The 16714-nt window shown below is 45.7% G+C and overlaps 2 protein-coding genes across 6 annotated transcripts in view; one reads left to right on the top strand and one right to left on the bottom strand.

Moving 5' to 3' along the window:
- Positions 1 to 3461: 3461 nt before the first annotated feature.
- Positions 3462 to 9210, top strand: mettl21ca (methyltransferase 21C, AARS1 lysine a). Of its 3 annotated transcripts, XM_023835131.2 has the most exons (7): positions 3462 to 3616; positions 3861 to 3987; positions 4699 to 4738; positions 4822 to 4963; positions 5522 to 5679; positions 7276 to 7393; positions 8337 to 9210. In XM_023835131.2, exons 2-7 carry the CDS (start codon positions 3875 to 3877, stop codon positions 8729 to 8731), a joined length of 966 nt encoding a protein of 321 aa, XP_023690899.2. In that variant the 5' UTR covers positions 3462 to 3616; positions 3861 to 3874; the 3' UTR covers positions 8732 to 9210. The 3 variants fall into 3 exon arrangements, with proteins under 3 accessions (XP_023690899.2, XP_023690908.1, XP_023690917.1); XM_023835149.2 differs by lacking the exon at positions 3462 to 3616 and having other exon boundaries at positions 3954 to 3987; positions 4663 to 4738; XM_023835140.2 differs by lacking the exons at positions 3462 to 3616; positions 4699 to 4738 and having other exon boundaries at positions 3890 to 3987.
- Positions 9028 to 16714, bottom strand: part of tpp2 (tripeptidyl peptidase 2) — a 16658-nt gene continuing 8971 nt past the window's right edge. For 2 of the 3 annotated variants that reach the window (XM_023835110.2, XM_023835100.2), the window contains exons 14-30: positions 16684 to 16714; positions 16473 to 16549; positions 16223 to 16329; positions 15679 to 15833; positions 15025 to 15141; positions 14830 to 14930; positions 14652 to 14748; positions 14414 to 14551; positions 13931 to 14175; positions 13573 to 13651; positions 12812 to 12850; positions 11849 to 12000; positions 11629 to 11725; positions 11335 to 11465; positions 10800 to 11007; positions 10466 to 10585; positions 9028 to 10333 (exon numbers count right to left, since the gene is read on the bottom strand). The exon at positions 16684 to 16714 is cut by the window's right edge and continues 127 nt beyond it. In XM_023835110.2, the coding sequence (XP_023690878.2) occupies positions 10244 to 10333; positions 10466 to 10585; positions 10800 to 11007; positions 11335 to 11465; positions 11629 to 11725; positions 11849 to 12000; positions 12812 to 12850; positions 13573 to 13651; positions 13931 to 14175; positions 14414 to 14551; positions 14652 to 14748; positions 14830 to 14930; positions 15025 to 15141; positions 15679 to 15833; positions 16223 to 16329; positions 16473 to 16549; positions 16684 to 16714 (1984 nt within the window). In that variant the 3' untranslated portion in view covers positions 9028 to 10243. The remainder of the gene's footprint in view (positions 10334 to 10465; positions 10586 to 10799; positions 11008 to 11334; positions 11466 to 11628; positions 11726 to 11848; positions 12001 to 12811; positions 12851 to 13572; positions 13652 to 13930; positions 14176 to 14413; positions 14552 to 14651; positions 14749 to 14829; positions 14931 to 15024; positions 15142 to 15678; positions 15834 to 16222; positions 16330 to 16472; positions 16550 to 16683) is intronic. The other variant, XM_023835117.2, reaches the window with a different exon arrangement.

Here is a 16714-nt window from a genome sequence, read left to right as displayed (position 1 = left end):
TGGGAAGGCTGTGCTGGGAACAGTATTAGGCAGCTGGTGGAGACAATGAAAGGAGGTGGTTATTGAGAGGTCAGGAAAATTGGTTGTCAGGGTGGCAGGGATGGGATATATATTGACAATATATGTGAGGTAATGTGTAACAACAACGTTGCAATGTCAATGCACAACAGGAAATTAAATTAGGTACATTTTTCCAAATCAGTGTTAAAGGCATTACATCAAGCATAAGGGTGATGACACACGGGGCAATTTTCCCATTGATATTGGGCAACAAATTTCTATTTGAAAAACTGTTTGATTGGCAGTGGGCAACTTTACGCGATCATCCAGCCCCAGATGAGTTGCCCGTTGTCTCATCTGGCTGTCAATTGCCCGGCAACATAGCTCAAAAATTGCCTCATGTATCATCGCCTTAAGTCATTTTACTCATATGTGATCAGCAGTCCTTGGACGGTTCCAGATTGACTGGATAGTGATTGTGTGATCACTGCCACTTTAAGGCCTGCTTGAAAGCATCGTCGTTTCCCAGGTGACGGCAGGTGAGTAACGAGTGACCCGCCCCCTGTGTGAGCCCGAGGTGAAAACGCCCCGAGTCTGCTCTGCTGACATTATTGCTGACCTCTGCTCCATGCTGCTGTGTTTATAACCTTGTGATGAATAAACCATGAGCTGTTAGCAATCCTGCTTCAAAAGGAGATGTAAAGCACCCAGCAGAGCTCTGTGCTCATCCATATTCACTCTATTTATCATGAAATAAGGCATCCACTACACCATTACACTATGCGCGAGGGGCAAAGTCTGTCTGCCATGTGACTCTCGACCCAGTGGCACTGTTACCTGTATGACATAATGTTGTGGCTCTTCTCTTTTAGGTAATATGTGTAAATGCAATGGGACCTCTGGCCTTCCTAGGGAAACAGGACCCTCACATCCATCATCTATTTAAAGCCCCCATTTCGGGGGGCGGGTATGGCTGTCTCGCTAGCTCGTCCTGCACGTCGCTCCTCAGTGCCCCAATTACACACTGAAAAGACGCAGCTACAGTAAACCCTAGTCTGCATACATCACACACTAAAATCTCGTAACTTAACAGTGCGTCAGAGCTAATAGCTAATAGTTTACGGCCATGCAAGCGTTGAGGGCTTTGCTTAATTGTGCAGTGAATTTCCCTCCATAGTAAATAGGTATAATTAGTCATAATATTGCAAAATTGCATAAATCAATAACAGAGTTGGTGATACTGCAATTTTCAGCTTGGAGTCATGTATCTTAAATACTAATTGTAGTGAGCTTTTGGTTACTGTGTTAGTTCTAGTTCAAAGAAGGGGCACAATTTCTAAAAGTTACAAACAGATGAAAGTATGGAGTCGGTATTCTTCATCATTGCTTATGGCAGTGAATTAATGAGTCGGTTCTGATATTTTTACCACCTGCTGTATAGCTGCCGAACCCTATCTGTCTGTTCGGTATCCACCCAACATTCTGAGTTATTAATACCAGTAGCTCTTTACATCAGCCATGCAGTTTATTTATCTAATACTGTCTATACTGTTATCCTATATGTGGCTGCACACACATGCATTTCCTTTTATATGCTTGTGCCTATATAAAAGCCGCACAATAATTGCCTTTTAAATAAAACAATTTGCCGGCTAAATCGCCTTTGCGAACCATTTTCCTGCTGCTGCTGCATTGTAGAGCATGTGCTAAACTGCTTAATTATACCCAAGTTAGTGGAAAACTGATGCTATAGTGACCAAAGTCTGCAGGAAAGGCAAACACAGTGGAGGGTTCGAACCAGATCGTAGGGCAGATGGTTCAAGTCTTACTGTTTCACAGGGCTGCTGTATTGCTTTGTATGGACGAAGAAATTGACACTACAACCCTAGTAAGCTGGCTGAGTTCAAACGTTTGAAAACTTTTGAGTGATGGACCTCAAGTAACTCAAGAATTGTTTTCCTCATTAGCTCTACCGGTGTCAATATTCGAAATTTTATTCCCATAAACCAATACTCATCAATCAAAAATCAGTGTAAACAAGACGTTCAGACTTATTTCCCAGTTGCTCTCATTTGCCTTGATAAAATATTTCCTTGATTATGAAATATAAATATATAAATAAATAAAAAATAACAGGTAATTAGTTGTGCTGTCTATGTTCATGCAGCAAAACCAGTCGCCTAATTACAATGGCAGTCGTCCTCCGTTGAATAATAACCCTAAGACCATTTTTAGTATCGGAAGGACTCAAATTCCCACGTTCGTTAAATTTCTCATAGAATGAATTGATAAGTGCCTTTAAGTCCTCAGGAGGGATGGGAATATGGGGATTGCTGCGCGGACTAGACTAGCTCGGATCGGAATACAATACGGCAATCAGATATGCCACAGACTCCAGATACGTGTATTAAAAATGAATCGTATTTTGTATTAATGGTTCCAAAATATGGTGTTGGGTTTAATGGTTTAAGCTGTACAGCTGTCACGGTGTTTGATACTGAACATGACATTATTGTTCCTGCTGTTTTCTTTGTAACCGGGGATGCCTGACTGCCAGTGCCCTAAAATAACTCGTTTCCTTTAAGATTGCATGTTACGCTCCCAGTGGGTGGCTCTCAGGCACGCACTGCTCACGTGAACCCCTCAGTGTGGGGATGCAATCTCGCTTTGTCTCGTGTCCGACTGGTGCATGCAGTCTTAACTGCATCCTATTCTACACCCATTTTCTATTGCTTATAAAACAGGTGTTGAGTGTGGATTACCTTGCTTTCATCCCAGACTATATAAAAGGCCCATATTGATGACCTAGGCGGCAGAGTCCCAAAATATCTAAGACAACACATTCCCCTTCACTGCTGCTGCAGGTTTAAAGATGACGCCATCTGTCGTGTGCATCTATGCTGTTGTGCTGTTAATCTATTGAAATTTCCAGCTCTTAAAAAAAACTTTTATTTTCATATATTTCATTAAAAGATTTGGTGTAAATTATTAATAAATAGCCTATTTTATGCCTACATGCTTTTGGCTAATTTCCCTTTTTGTTTTATCTTGTTTTTGATTACTTTGGAAAATCTTATTTTAAAAAATGCAGAATTTGTGGCATTAAATTTAGGGTGTAAAAAAAAAAAACGAAATTTTAATTTTGGAATTGTTTCTCTGCAACAATAAAAAGTATTGGTATATTATAACTTAAAACGATATCTTGGTGCTTAATAATTACAGGATCACAGTACTCCCCAGAGACATAAATTCATTAATCTTAAATCAACACAGGGTCGAAGGCAGATTGGATGACTCATGTCCAACACCTATTGAGGGTGTGGGGTAGGAAGGATTTTTATTGCCTCTATTTTGACTGTAGCTCCATAAAAGGATACCTCTAAGCCTGCACAGTCCAGGTAATCTGTGCTACCACCACGCCTGAGCTCACTGGACATAAATAATAACACAGGATGAACATTCCATCTTTCCTTGGATGTGTTTGTCACATGTATGCAGATGCAGATTCCAAAAAATGCAACCGGACCTCACGGGAACGCGAACTGATGCTCGGGATGCCAAAGATCCGATCTGGAAACACATGGAAGAAATCCAAACATGCTCTGTTGATGAAAATGTAGGTTCCATTTTTCATTCTAATGCTGTCATACATAGTTTAAGCTTTTGCTTTCTGTTGCTCATGCATACAAGCCTCCTTCTATCTCTTGGTTTATCCCTCTGAAAAAATACATCCTTGTGAAGCCTGGATGGTGGGGGTTGGAGTGGAGTAGTTTGCCGAAAGGACTGGAGTACGGGCTCTCCCTCTCTCTATTTGAAATAGTCGTGGCAATTTGTGTCTTTGCCCAAAATGCTAAATATAGGCACAGCTGATGCGATGAAGGGAGGGTCTGGGAGGATGCTGTTGGTCTATAAACTCAGGAGGGAGCTGCAGCAGGATGCAAGATCAGTACTGCATCACTGGTGTGCCAAGAGGCTGGGTTTCCACAGGTAACGGGGGCTGGGGTGTTGTGTGCAGGGGCATCATGGGTGTGCAGTGGACGCAGCTATTGCATGAATGGACGCTGCCACAGCATGCAACGTCTGCTGGGGGGTAGATTCTGATGGGACTCTTTGTAGGGGATCGGAAAGGGAGGTCAAGACATTAAACTGGGGTCAGTTAGGTATGGTCAGCATTATCATACAGGTTATGCTGCCTACAAACAAGGGAATGTTCACTGCATTGGGGTTAGTAGATTGGTAAGGTTGTATTAAACATAAAAAACTATTAAATCAGTTCAGAGAGTCAGGGAGCGCAGTGAGTGCTGCGGTGTTGCATGGCTTCTCGGGTTTGACATGGATATCCATGACTTTTTGGACTGATTACTTCAGGTTCACCCCCCCCTCAGTCAATATTAGGATCCTGGGCTCTGGGGAATTAGAGTCTAGGTAAAGTAGAGTTTAAGTGAAGTCTTTAGCCAGTGAGAGAGGGAAGGAGGCAAAGGAAGGTAGTTCTTGGACAGATAGAAGGTACCACCAGTTGGTTGCCTGAAACTGCCCCTGTCACCAGTGTCTCAAAAAAAGTCGTGACCCATTCCCTTGGAATTCTGGCAAAGCTGTCCACATGACTGATTGCCCAGGGATTCAGAGGTTATTCATGTGTTTATATGTCTTTACATGTTTTAGAGACTAAAATGGACTAAGGCAAATCCACCCCTACAGGTGCTGGAGTCTTCAGTTGAGAATTGTTTGGCTGATTAAGGTTGGAATAAACAGAAAATTAAAGAATGAGGACAAAGGCAAGACTTCACAGACCCAGCTAAAAGTCGTCCACTGTCCTTGCAGGGTGTGCTGGTCGTTACGGAAACCTTGCATGCAATGAGTGGCCAAGAAGAGACAGACAGCTCGATAAAGCAGGAGGTGCAGGGGGAAGAAGATACAGATACAAGTGAAACGGAGGAAAAGAACGAAGAGATGAAAGATGAAGGCAAGAGATGAGTGATATGACTTTGCACTATTTGTGAGAATGAAGCTGGATCTAAAGGTAGTGTCTTAGGAATTGTGTGAGGTATACTTTGAGGTAAAGGTAGCCATCATGGAGAAGCAAGGATGAGTGGGATTATATTTGTGAGTAACAGACTGGTATAACCCATCCTGATGACTGTATTCATTTAAACCTGGCAGTGGCTGGTAGGGACTTATTGTGGATTATTATTGTGTCAATGAAAAAATTAAAATAAACATGGAAATCCATTCATTAATAAACACAAACACAATAAAAAAAATCTGAAATTTGCAGGAAATGTATAGGTGATAAAACGTATAGTCCAATAAAATGTTCTAATCAACAAATGGAGAAGATACAGACCCACTGTGCTGAGCAACTTTAGGGTTGTTTAAATAGACAAGCATGATCTGATGTGCTCTTTATGCATGGTTGTATCATGATCATTGGTACAGTAATGCTAATTCCTCGTGTTGTGATCTTGTCATTTGAAAGCAGTAGGGGCTTGTTGTTACCTGCTATGTTTCCTTCCATGTCCAGCTGGGCCAGAAGTGGAAGAGGATCCAGCCCCCAAGGAAAAGAGTGTGTGGGTCCCAAGCGTGCTTTGCACCATCAGCAAAGAGCGTCACTCCTTCGTGGGATACACCATTGACATCTATGAGTCCCTGGACTCTTTCGGTGCCGTTATTTGGCCAGCGGTGAGTTCTGCAACCGCTCCTCTTAATTAAATCGGTGCGACTAAGTATCTATTCTCAGGGCTGCCAAATCTCATGCATCTGCCGTGAGACTCACGCTTTCAGACCGTCACGCTCACACAAGAAATCTTACGGCAAATCTGTATTATTCCATTATAAATCTAACTTTAGCTACTTTCAAAGGCATTGAGGTAGTTTGCAAGCCATTCAGACTATTTACAAGGTAATAAATCTGTTTCATACATGTAAATATGTGTGCATGTGTGTGCAGACTTGTCTGTCTCGAACATCTCACTGCAGCCAGCTGACTGAAGTTGGCCACCCTGTATTCTCCATCTATCATTCGCAAGTAGGGTTGCCAGCTGTCCTATTTAATATGGGACGATTCCGTATTGGAACATGCTGCATCCTGTAGTACACGGGACGATGTTGGCAACCCAATTTGCAAGGAGGAAAGAACGCAGGCAGTCCCCAGGTTAAGAACATTCAGCTTACAGAAAACTCGTACTTACGAACGGACTGCCATAAAGCTTATTACTGTATATTAAAAATTTGAGTGAAATACAGTGGTTCATAACGACGAACGCACATTGGCCTACTACTCTGTGATTCTTGCGAAAACATTGCATGGCTTCACAAGTTCATTTCCTTTGAGTACCATACAGCTAGACTTGAGTACCATATGTAGCTACTTTTATTATTATTGTATTATAATTATTATTATTTACCGTATCATTTATGGGTGGACGACCTGATGACTTTATGTCATTATAGATATCGAAGACAGCCACGATTAAATTGTCTGTATTTAGCCCCTCACAGGAACTGAACATATACCATTAATTTTCTTTTTTGTATTTGGCTTGCTTTTAGTTCGTTTTTAGCTTTAGTCATTCTTAAATTAGGTTTAGTTGCTTTTGTATTTGGCTTTCAACACAGGAGCATACGCGACTAACATCCATGGTTCACTCAGGTCCTGTAGTCGCAGTACAATACCCAGTCCGTACCACCTACCCGATTGGTACCTCGCACGTCTATGCATGCGCAGCATTTTCGGACCTGCTTGCTTGGGCTTGTATGCTATGGCACAGCCTGCTCCGTAGGGCAATCATGTTGTCTATATTTACAGCTATTTATAGATAGGGAAGTAGCAGAGGAAAAGTACTGTTACAACACTTGATGCGTAAGTAAAAGTACACCAGTCTTAAACTAAGTGCAAATTCTGAAGAAAAAAAAACAACTCAATTAGAGCAACGAGAGTATTTGTATTTTGTTGTCTTACACCCCTGCACATATGTACCACGTTATACTTGTTGTACCAAATACTTTAAAACGTGGTTATAAATAATACATGTTATGAACTATTCATTAGATCTTACAGACTAAAAGAATAGACTGGAATTAAAGTCTGCACAATCACTGAAGTCAGGAGACTAGATGTGAGATTCCTGGTACAGGAATTTGTCCAAGGGGTCTATGTATGAGAAGGAAACAGTAATTAGTTAGGATTCAGGTTGCCTGTAAGCGTTCAGAGGCACTGCTGACTGATTTGGAAGCAGATTGGGAATAGCTACCGTAATGATAACCATATGGCCGCAGGCTTTGGCTTTGTGTCAGTTCCTCGATAACAATCGCAAGCAGATTGACCTCCTGGACAAGACAGTGCTGGAGATTGGTGCTGGGACCGGCCTGGTGTCCATCGTGGCATGCCTGCTTGGTGAGCTCACCTTCCTGTCCTCATCTTTGGCATTTCAAACGAGAGCTTATTAGTGTAGTTACAAGTGCTGCAGAGCATAACTTACCTCAAAGATTAAAATATCGAACCTTACCTATATTGAGAAGTTTAGTTCAACTTTGAAATATGCAGGCATGTATGACCTCAAAGGGTTTCATCCAGTCCTCTATTAAATTTGGTTCAATTCAGTCCTTTTTGTCAGTTCACCTTACACATGTGCATCATCAGACGAGGTGACCGTGGGACAATGAACTCTGCATTTAACCTATATGTGATGTCGTGACATAGCAGGGGGCAGCTAATTCAGCGCCCAGGGAGCAGTACTTGGGGACGGTACCTTGCTTAGGGTACCTCAGTGATGCCTTGCTGGTCGGGATTTGAATCTGCAATTTTTCAATTTCAAGTGCGCTTCCCTAACCATTAAGCCACCACTGCCCACATTTACAGTACAACACAGTACAGTACAACACAGTACACTATAACATAGTATGTAAAGTATCATAGTATCACTTTTCTCTGTACATCATGCAGGTTTACATCAAGCCATTACCTTGCCCCCCCCCCCCCCCAGCACCATAGCTCAATAGGATCTCAAAAAAGACAAAGTGGCAAGACTATAAGAAACAGAGCAGTTGTTGGTTCGGGGTTGATGAGCAGAAATTACTTTTGGCAGTACAGTCCATCGCAGGGCACACACTCGCACACACAAATGAGAATTAAACAACATCTGGGGACTTCTTTAGTTCCGACCAATCGGTCAAATAGAGCCTGTGATTATACCTCATTTCTCCTGTCACTACTGATAATGATATATTCAGGGTAATTAGGGTAGCTTTCTGTATTAGATTACTGTGTATGTTTTTGTTGTTATGGTAACAGAGCATTTATGGGTATTGAGTACTTGAGGATTCGCTTTGGCTCTCAGGGGCTTCGGTGACAGCCACGGACCTGCCGGAAATCCTTGGTAACTTGTGCTGCAACCTGAATCGAAACACTAGGGGGCACTGCAAGTACACCCCTCAGGTGGCTGCGCTCTGTTGGGAGCAGGACCTGGAGCAGTCATACCCCCGCTCCATCTACCGGTACGACTACGTGCTGGCAGCCGACGTGGTGTACCACCACGACTTCCTGGATGAACTGCTGGTGACCATGAAGCACTTCTGCCTGCCGGGCACAACTCTGGTCTGGGCCAATAAGATCCGCTTCCAGACTGACCTGCGGTTCACTGACAACTTCAAGCAGGCCTTCCACACTACCCTGTTGGCCGACCTCCCAGAACAGGAGGTGAAGATCTTCATGGCCAGGAGCCGGGAGGAGTGAGACGTGTTCACCTAGCATTCACTGTGCCTGTGCTGGTTTTAGACTCCTCCTACACCCCCTATCTACATTCCAACAGGTTTATCCCTTTTTTAAATTACAATTTTTATAGCCTTTAACGCATAGAATGTGGTGATGGTGTGCTTGTTTGTATATGAAGAGACAGAAGGGTATTCATTTTGAGGCTGATGTGTTTCACTTGTAATTGGCAAAATTAAACACTTAATGAAAAATAAATGCTTGCTGAATCTAAAAACTCAGACTGCTAGAATTAAATTGAGACCACATGACAGACAGACTCATTTTCAAATAATTTTATTCTGAATTGTTTCAGAGAACCCATACTTTGTAGTAAAACAGCTTATGTAAATTCTCCTGTTGCTAAGGGAAATAGAGCATAGTTGTATATATGTGAACTGCATCTGCTCTTGAAAATATGGGATTTCAACCTTTTTTATAAATAAAACATTTTCATAAATACACATTCTAAAATGGTATGAGTGACACAGGCTTTGATTTAGCATCTTACAGGTTAAGGCCATGTGACATGTCAATCCAACCCAGCGTAGTCTGGATAATACAGTTTATTTATAGAGAGGCATGACGTTGCTACAATGAGGTAACTCTGTAGAACGGTTTACCATGAAGCCTAACCTGTGGGGGGGGAGGGGGACCCACCAGGCTCTGCTCTGCTCGTGATGTGCGTGCGGCTATTGCATTATGGCTTGTTTGCTTCTGCTAAATAAGGTATGCTGTCGTAAAGCTTCCCACAGTCCCCACAGAGAGGCGCTGGCATTCAGTCAGGAACCCCTCAGGTTCCACATTCTATAAACATTTCCAGCAAACAGAAGTTGGCATTTAAAAAAAAATAATAAAAAAAAAAATGTCCCGACTGGCTAAACACCTTTGATATGCACAGATTAAAGAAACTTTTTTTTTGTGTCTTTTTTTTTTTTTGTTAAAGTAAAAACCACACTTGATACCATGCTTAATGAAGGATTGGTCATTTATGTTCAATTAAAAAAAAAAGAAAAAAAAAAAGGCATTACTCTAAAAAGACAAAGGTTGTGAATCCTTCTTCATGTAACATGCATACATACATACATACATACGAATACTAGGGGCAGATATGTTGCCTTTTAACATTTTTTTGAGAACACGTGTAACCCCCCTCCGATAGAGACAGCTAAAATTTGGCATTCCCCTTTCAACATACTATTGCCCAGTTGTCTCGAGACGCAGATGTGGAAACTGCCAGCACCTGAATGGGATGTCAGTTGCCATGGAGATGAGAGGATCAGCTAAGTAACAAAAAAAAAAAAAAAAAAACAGAAGAGGCTGGACTTCTCTCTCCCCATTCAACTGGGGGGGGGGGGCTCACTCTTCAGGTAAAAACTGGGAGGGTTGGCGACCTCACCGCCACACTTCAGCACGCTGGGTTTTCATGCGCTGCATTAGCCTCATACGGGGATTTGTGTGTTGCGGCCTGCCGTTTCATGCCAACTGAGCCCCTGTTTAGAAGGGAGTATAGTCTGGAGGGTACATTATGGGCAGCCAGTTTTCTGCAAAGGAGGCACAGTGCATCCAGCCAAGAGACTTCATCATCTGAAAAGACAGACATGTCTAAGCTGTCAATCAGTAGCTTCAGCAATGTCCCATCAGCCCCATTAGGCTAACGCTAGCAGGAAGTGCACGGTACACCCATCCACCTTGAGTTCTGGGCATCCTAATACTTACCTGTATGCAGTTTCTCCAGGTCTCCTTGCTGGGTTTGTCTTCTACCATTTTAGATGCATACTTTAGGGCCTTGCCATACATTTTATTTGCTAGTGAATGTTTGTATGCAAACAATAAAACCTGCAAAGATTGAGAGGATATTCAGAATTGAGTCAATAGATTCAAGAGAGGAGGAACAGACTGAGATGTTACCAAGAATTTAAAATGTATACAAAATGAAGCCAAATTTTTAAAATCTCTTATACCAATAATAAATTAAAAAGCAAAATTAGCATTACAGTTCATAGCGACTTCAGAGCCCCGCCCCTTCCCTTAGCCGCTATGCAATGATTACCTTTGAATCTGTGAGCTCCGCCCACTTCTGCACCTCCCAGTAGTTGTTTTCCAGGGACTTGACCACACTCCCTGGGTCATCCTCAGAGCTGCCCACCTCACCAGCGCTAGCCCCATCCTGCGGAGGAGGCTGGAGGAGCTGGTCAGCCAGAGCGCTGCCCTTCCGACACAAGGCATCCAGCAGGGAGGACCTCTGCTTCTCCATCTCGCTGTAGAGGTCAGGCCATACACATCCATTGAGGCCATATTACCCATTTAAACACTTGGAGACTTAATTCAAGCAATTCAGACTGATGACCTTGTTCAAGGCTACCAGCAACCTTCAGGTCCATGTTCTTAACCAAAACGCAACAAGCCACAATCCTTCACAACGGCTGAAATTACATTTCTGTTCCTGGCCACAACCAGCAGGGGGCATTTTCCAGCTTAAAGCCAGACCCAAGGCGGGCTACAGATCAGTCAGAGCAGCTCGGCCTGTACACTAACAAAGTCAAAAGTATACTTCAGTGTCTTTAGCTTCAGCCGAGGCACGGTACCTTTTAATGGTGGCCGCCTCTGGCCTGGGGTCAGTCTTCATGGTGAAATACACGGCAAGCGCCGTCTGGTCGATGTGGGAGATGACCTGATCGGCCGCCACTACGATTTCTCCCAGGCGCTTGAGGCGCTCCTGCGGGGCACACGAGATCCAGGCAGGATGAGAACAGGATGGTGGTACGTGTGCGTGAGAGAGAGTGACACACACACACACACACACACACACACACACACACACACACACACACACCGCATGCTGTGAAAAGCAAGCGTTCCCCCGCCAGCGTGAGCGGTACCTTCTCAGAGTCCAGCTGGTGCAGCCGCGTCACGTGCAGGGGCAGATGGGAAGAGAAGCTCTCCCTCAGCTCCTCATACAGAGATGTAGAGTCCAACCTGGAGATATTTAAGACAAAAAAAAGACAGTGGATGAAGAATCAACTCTGGAGCACGGAAATCTAAGCCCTCGGCCTGAAAGCTCTCACATGAACGGCCTCGCTTGTTAACACAAACACTAACTTTGTCATCCACTGGATTTTAAGGTCCCTCAGAGCTTCGATGAACTCCTCCTTGACGTCCTTCTCCTTCTCTCCGTCCTTGTCTTTCTCTTTCCCTCCATTTTTCGGTTTATTGGGCGCAGGTATCAGATGGTAGAAGACGGGCACAATGTCCTACGGAAGTGGGAAACAAAGATGCACACTCTGCATGACCTACTCAACACCCAGGACTCCACTGCCCCTGAGCATCACAGCCTCAACACCAAAACGGCATCTCTGTCCCTAACAGCCTGGACACAATCAACAGGGCCGTTTCCCCAGTGTAAGATAGAAGCTTTTAGTAACAGAACATTCAGTGCAGTTAATAAAAGGTTCACTATACACCAACGCACCATGATTCCAGGTATAAATATGCGTTTATCATAGACCCTGGTGCATTGTAACGTGTTTAGAGAACATGGACCAGGTACCCAACACAGTGGGAGAGGCCCACCGGCCCTTCCTGTAACGGAAAACCCTGCACAACATTCGACAGTTGAAATGTGATCCTGATGTGCAACGAAATCATTTAAAAACCGACCACTGGACGGATGACGGGGGCAAATTAACTTGCCCGGGGAGCAACCGTGACACATGGCCCAGTTGCTGCTCAACCCAAGGGGTGGCCTGTTGCCATGACAACAAGGTAAAACCTTTATCATGGTGACAAGCCTAGCGCAGTGCCAGGGAAGGGGAGAGAAGAAAAATAATAATAATAATAAAAATATGAAGCTAGGAGGTACAAAGTTGGAATGCAATTGGCTGACCCCCCACCCCACCCTTCCCCACCGTTGCCAGAAAGTTCTGCCCCGGAATAATTTGAATATAATGATAAACAAGCTGGCCTGCCTGTGAGTGAGGAGGCAACCTGCGAGAGACGCTCATCTGCACTCTCAGTGAAGCCCTTCACGTAACTGCGTGTTTACAGAACTCGACCATCCAGTACCTTTTTAAACTTCCCTTGCCGTTTTGCTGAGGCCTGGCCCTGGTGGTCAGAATAACACAGAGTGAGTAACAGGCAGACACATGGATACATACTCCGTCTCCTAAAACGCGTTACACTCTTGTTGTCCGTTCCAGGCACTGCTAAGCAGTATAGACAGGCAAGTTAATCTCCTGTCCAGATTTTCTTGCATCCCTCTAAAATGCCCCCCACCCTTTAATATTATAGAGAAGGTTTTCTCTTAATTCAAATGGGGGAGTGAAGTTTCAAAGCCAGAGCCATTTCTGGTGCAACAGCACCACCTTGTGGACATTTCAAGCACAGTCATGTGACGGGGACCAAGTCTTATCCGACTTCAAATCTCTCTGTATCTGACGGCCACTTGCCGGAGAACACGGAACAGGAAACACAGACACCGTGGATCATATTAGCAGGCTACTGTCACAACATGAATTACAAGCCCCGTAACCGTGACAGACCACAGGCACTCTGCAGAGTCCTAGCGACAGAGACTGTCCATTACAATACATGCACCTGGTTCCGGGTGACCGCAGGCGGCACGCGTGAAAGCAGGACCGAGATGGATCCAGAGCTTTAGAGATGGAGAAACCTGGAAGCCTGGCATTCGACAGGAGGGGGCAGCCACGAGCACTGATCACACACACAGAGAGCAGAGAAGGGCAGCAGGCAGGCAGGATGCTGGCTAGGCCACACGCACAGGCCACCGGGAGGAAGCTGGAGGACGATCGCCTCGGTTCACTCACTGCTTTCTTTCCGTATTCGCTCTTCGGAAGCACCAGCGATCCCGTCAGATAGCAGCCCGGCGCCGTCCCTTTGGGAATTCTGGGAGAGACGAGATACGGCTGAAAGACGGCGGAGCTCGAAGTGATGCAAGGCGGCGACTTTGGGAGGTGGTCGAAGCGTGACCACGACACCACCGCCAACAGACCTCAGTCATGGACTGAGACCAGACAGGAACCGAGTTGTGGGGGCACATTGTGGGCTTGAGTCAGTCGTTGATAAAGGAAGGAACACACCACTGATGGGAGTAAAGACTTGGTAAGATTTCTCCCAAAGTGTCCAGGGTGATGCGTTTAACTACAAGAGGCTGGAAGCCCTTACTTGTCATCTGGCAGGAACGTGACGTAGAAGGGCAGCGCAGAGCCGGGCAGCAGGGTCAGGGAGTTGGCCTTCTTCTTGCCCAACAAAGCATTCTTGTGCGTCTCAAAGACGTCCAGGTTGAGCGTGGTGGAGAGGCGGTGGGACACGATGAAGGGCAGGTCCTTCAGCCGCTCCAGCTCGCTGACCTGCTCGTGACGCACCTGCAGGCGCACCGTGTAGTCACCCTTCTCCAGCTTCAGAGAGTACTGGGGGTAGGAGGGGGGAACGAGGGACAGCAAGTGAGCTTCACAGGAGAGAGAGACGCCAACTGCAGAGATCGCGGAGATTCTAGAATGTCTGTAGATACTGTAAAATATTCTGGGACCATTAAGCCAAGAGCCTTAAATACTGAGCAGATAAGATCTCAAGGTAGCCATTTGGGCCTCACCCTCGTCATACGCATCACTGCTCGCTGACTACAGCCCGCGTGTGGAGTCGGGTTACCTGGTGAGGATAAGCATCCCCTGAGCCAAGCAGCCTCTTGTTCTGGTCGAACAGGAGCCAGAGCTGGCTGTCGAACTCCGACTCGTAGAGCAGCTCACAGAACAAGGGGCAGCTGGGGGTCACCTCGCCGCTCTTTGGCTGAAAGAGTGGAGCCAGGGGTGATGCACGGGCAGCATGACACAAGCGTGCGCACACACAGACGTCTGCGAGTGTCTGTCTCTATGGACACGGGACGGACCTGATGGAAGCTGTAGGTGAGTATGATCTCGTAGAGCTGTCGATTGTTGGGCAAAATATCCCGAGGTCCAAGGGCTTTCACCTTCGAACTGAGTGGCCTGGGAACAGTGAGAGTTGGAGAGATATCAGTATCACCCATGCAGGAGACCTCTGACACCTTGTGTGTTCTGAGCTAGTACCTCAACGGCTGAACCCAGTTCTTCAGGGTGATGCTAGGGGCGATATCCTCATATTTCAGCAAGGACAGCACCTCGAAGCTGGAGACGCCCTCTGACGCGTGCTGTGGGGGAGGACGTCACGGGGACTGTCACAGAGGGCACAGCTTGGAGGGGGGGGGGGGCTGCGTAAGGGTGGGACGCAGCCCAGGTACTCACAATGTGCAGGGGGGAGGGGGAGACGGACAGTCCGTGGAAGGAGACGGTGTAATCGATGTTGACGTCACCCAGGCTTGCCCACCAGCGAGCGATGCAGAACTCCATGGTCCGCCCTGGCTGAGAGAGAGAGCGGAAACACTTGAGACAGACCAGAAGTGTCCTGGACCTCAGCTGGAAGGTCAAGACCTCAAGCTTTACACCCCCAAACACAACGTGAATGGACCAATCACAAGGGAATTTTTAAAAGCTCACATTGGCAGCCACCAGCTGACTAGAAGCCATTGCCGTTCATTCTCATCTACTGTTAATACCTCTGCAACTTCATTTCAACTTGAGATGAGGTGATACTTTATCCATCCCCAGAGGGAAATTAGGAAGATACAGTATCTCGGATTCTGGTAGCAAGTCAGTAATTCTTGTATACAATCTCTTCATTTCATCTCAATTCATCTAGTGCTTTAAAAATAAAATTAATAAATAACTCCTATTCCCATTGAACCACTGAAGCAAATGTTAATTACATCTGACTTGAAAGGCTTCACCTAGCAAGCCGGATTCCAGGGCTGTGTTACGCTATGCAGGGAGACCCCTGTATCATTTGGAAGGGCAGCTTAGTGACACCAAGCTGCTGTGCCTGCGGACGGCGACTCTCACCAGCACGGGGAAGGCCTCAGTCAGGCAGCCCTTCTCCAGCAGAGAGGAGAACTTGTAGAACTCATTGGCCCGGTATGCCCGCTGCTTGACCAGGTGCACGGCGTGCAGGACGAACTTAGAAGACACGTCGCCGGACTGAGACGTGAGTGTGACCTCTACAGGAGGGAGAGGGAAAGGCAGAAGACTGCAGAAGGACTCGATAGGAAGACTGACCTTTGGACATCATTATCTACAGCTCGGGGGGGAATCTGCTATTGCTGAAATTTCATTTTAGTGTGTAATAAAACTTCTATTTCCCCTCTTTCCCTAGCAATTTGTTTTAAATTTGTAATGAATATTTTGGCACCTTTACAGAATGCCGAAGATTCATAGGAGCTGGAAAAAAAAACACTACCAATATGAGGCGGGTGGGGGGGATTCGTTTTGCCCGACACATTAGCAAGTTACCGTAAAACACAACATCCCCTCCGGCCAAAGGCATGCTGCCTGAGCCAGGACCAGGACCAGGATCACTCTGGGGTGGGGCACCACGTCCCAGACTCACCTGCCCACGACACCCCCTGAGGGATGCTGAAGAAGTGCCGCCGGATCTGACCGGGCCTGAAGTGGACGTTGGTGAAGCAGACCTCGTAACCGCAGGCTTCCGAGACCCTGGCGGGAGAGCGGGGGGGAGACGGTCACAGGAGGGACAGGTGATGGCTAAAAGAATCGGACTCACAGGCAACAATACAAAAAAGCGCTATAACAAACCCAGCCACCTAAGCATTACTTAAAAAAACACGCTGCACACTTACTTGGTAGGAATTATAACCGTTATTGGCACTCTGAACAGTGGGCCAGAACTGGGGGCAGTGGTATCAAACCCACAAATCTGCAAATAAATAAATAAACAAACAAACAAACAAACAAACAAACAAACAAACAAGCAAATAAATAAAGTCCTTGAGCAGGAAAATATAACAGACACAGGCCCCCAGAAGCCAAAGCCGAGGCTCCCCGGCGTACCTCAGTGTAGTGCAGCCCCTCTCGCAGCCCC

The sequence above is a fragment of the Paramormyrops kingsleyae genome, chromosome 1 (assembly GCF_048594095.1).
Source record: "Paramormyrops kingsleyae isolate MSU_618 chromosome 1, PKINGS_0.4, whole genome shotgun sequence".
Taxonomy (NCBI): Eukaryota; Metazoa; Chordata; class Actinopteri; order Osteoglossiformes; family Mormyridae; genus Paramormyrops; species Paramormyrops kingsleyae.
Note: the sequence above shows the minus strand (reverse complement) of the source record. Positions and strands in the feature narration are given on the sequence as shown.

Excerpts from the sequence above, each read along its gene's own strand:
- mettl21ca (XM_023835131.2), top strand. The coding sequence starts at position 3,875 with ATGAAGGGAGGGTCTGGGAGGATGCTGTTGGTCTATAAACTCAGGAGG. Across the intron at positions 4,739-4,821 it reads GAATTGTTTGGCTGATTAAG|GGTGTGCTGGTCGTTACGGA; the intron begins GTTGGAATAAAC and ends CTGTCCTTGCAG. Across the intron at positions 4,964-5,521 it reads CGAAGAGATGAAAGATGAAG|CTGGGCCAGAAGTGGAAGAG; the intron begins GCAAGAGATGAG and ends TTCCATGTCCAG.